This window comes from Cyprinodon variegatus, unplaced genomic scaffold (genome assembly GCF_000732505.1).
Source record: "Cyprinodon variegatus isolate N-32 unplaced genomic scaffold, C_variegatus-1.0 Scaffold82, whole genome shotgun sequence".
NCBI lineage: Eukaryota > Metazoa > Chordata > Actinopteri > Cyprinodontiformes > Cyprinodontidae > Cyprinodon > Cyprinodon variegatus.
Window position 1 is genome coordinate 374,826 of NW_015150535.1, and position 1,090 is coordinate 375,915.

Sequence of the window (1,090 nt, forward strand, 5' to 3'; positions counted from 1 at the left end):
CTCTTAAAATAAGATAATTAGATAATATGCACTTGTAATAAGACAATGAAATTGCTTTTTCTCATTTTAAAAGTAAATTGTCTTGTCCCATTTGCAAAGAGTCTTACTTACCTCCTCAATTCAAGAAAAAATGCACTTATTTTAAGAAAAAATGACGTATTTTGATTTAAATGTTATGCAGCGTGTGAAGGACCTTCCTTTTCACAGTTTATTTCTTACCGTCCTCAAAGAAAAATATTTTCTCGTATCAGTTAAAGTTTGTCTGTGAAAGCAGATTTCCAGCTGGAACAGAGTCGTTCATTAGCTGCCATAAAACAGCAGGGCAGTTGGACTGGATAAGGTTCTGTTCTTTGAGCCATCCCATCCTTATTGCTCTTCCTTCTCTACCTTAGATCCTCTTCCCTAATAATACTAATCCTCTGAGGTTACTACAGGCATTCTGTCAAACATCTGGAGACGTTTAAAACGTCGCTGGCTGTGTTTAGTTTAGACAGCTGATAAAGCTCTTCCAGAACCAGATAAAAACACAGATCAACTGTTTCCACTCTAAGCAGTGTTTAATTTGGGCTTAAGATCTCCGTTTTTTTATAGTCTAAGATTAAAGCTGATATCCTTCTGAGAGCAGCGGCTGTGTCCTGAAGGAGAACAAGGCAACCTGTGGATCGACTTACAGTCAACATGTCCGTGTTTATGTTGGGAGGGTCCAACACGCGGGTGACCGACTCCACAAACACGAAGAAGGCGATGACCATGAGGAACAGGCCGTTGATGAATCCGGACAGGATCTCCACTCGGCCGTACCTACAGGACGCCCACAGCAAAGCAGACTTTACACAAAAAACACAAAAAAAAATCTAGCTGAAGATGAAACGGAGCTGCACAGTAGGACTTTACCCATAGGAGAAGATCCTGGTGGCCTTCCAGCGGGTCATGAGGGCAGCGAACAGGCCGAGCACCAGAGCGGAGCAGTCGAACAGCATGTGGAAGCCGTCAGAGATGAGCCCCAGGCTGTTGGTCCAAACACCGTAGAACAGCTCCACAAACGTGAAGGCCTGCGCGAAAAGACGGCAAGAAAATATATATATTTTTT

At 42.8% G+C, this 1,090-nt stretch overlaps 1 protein-coding gene across 1 annotated transcript in view; it reads right to left on the bottom strand.

Moving 5' to 3' along the window:
• The window catches only part of slc30a5 (solute carrier family 30 (zinc transporter), member 5), a 22,438-nt gene that overhangs the window by 9,566 nt on the left and 11,782 nt on the right, over positions 1-1,090 (bottom strand). Inside the window, exons 7-8 of the mRNA XM_015373174.1 lie at positions 895-1,052; positions 672-801 (exon numbers count right to left, since the gene is read on the bottom strand). Of these exons, the coding sequence (XP_015228660.1) occupies positions 672-801; positions 895-1,052 (288 nt within the window). The remainder of the gene's footprint in view (positions 1-671; positions 802-894; positions 1,053-1,090) is intronic.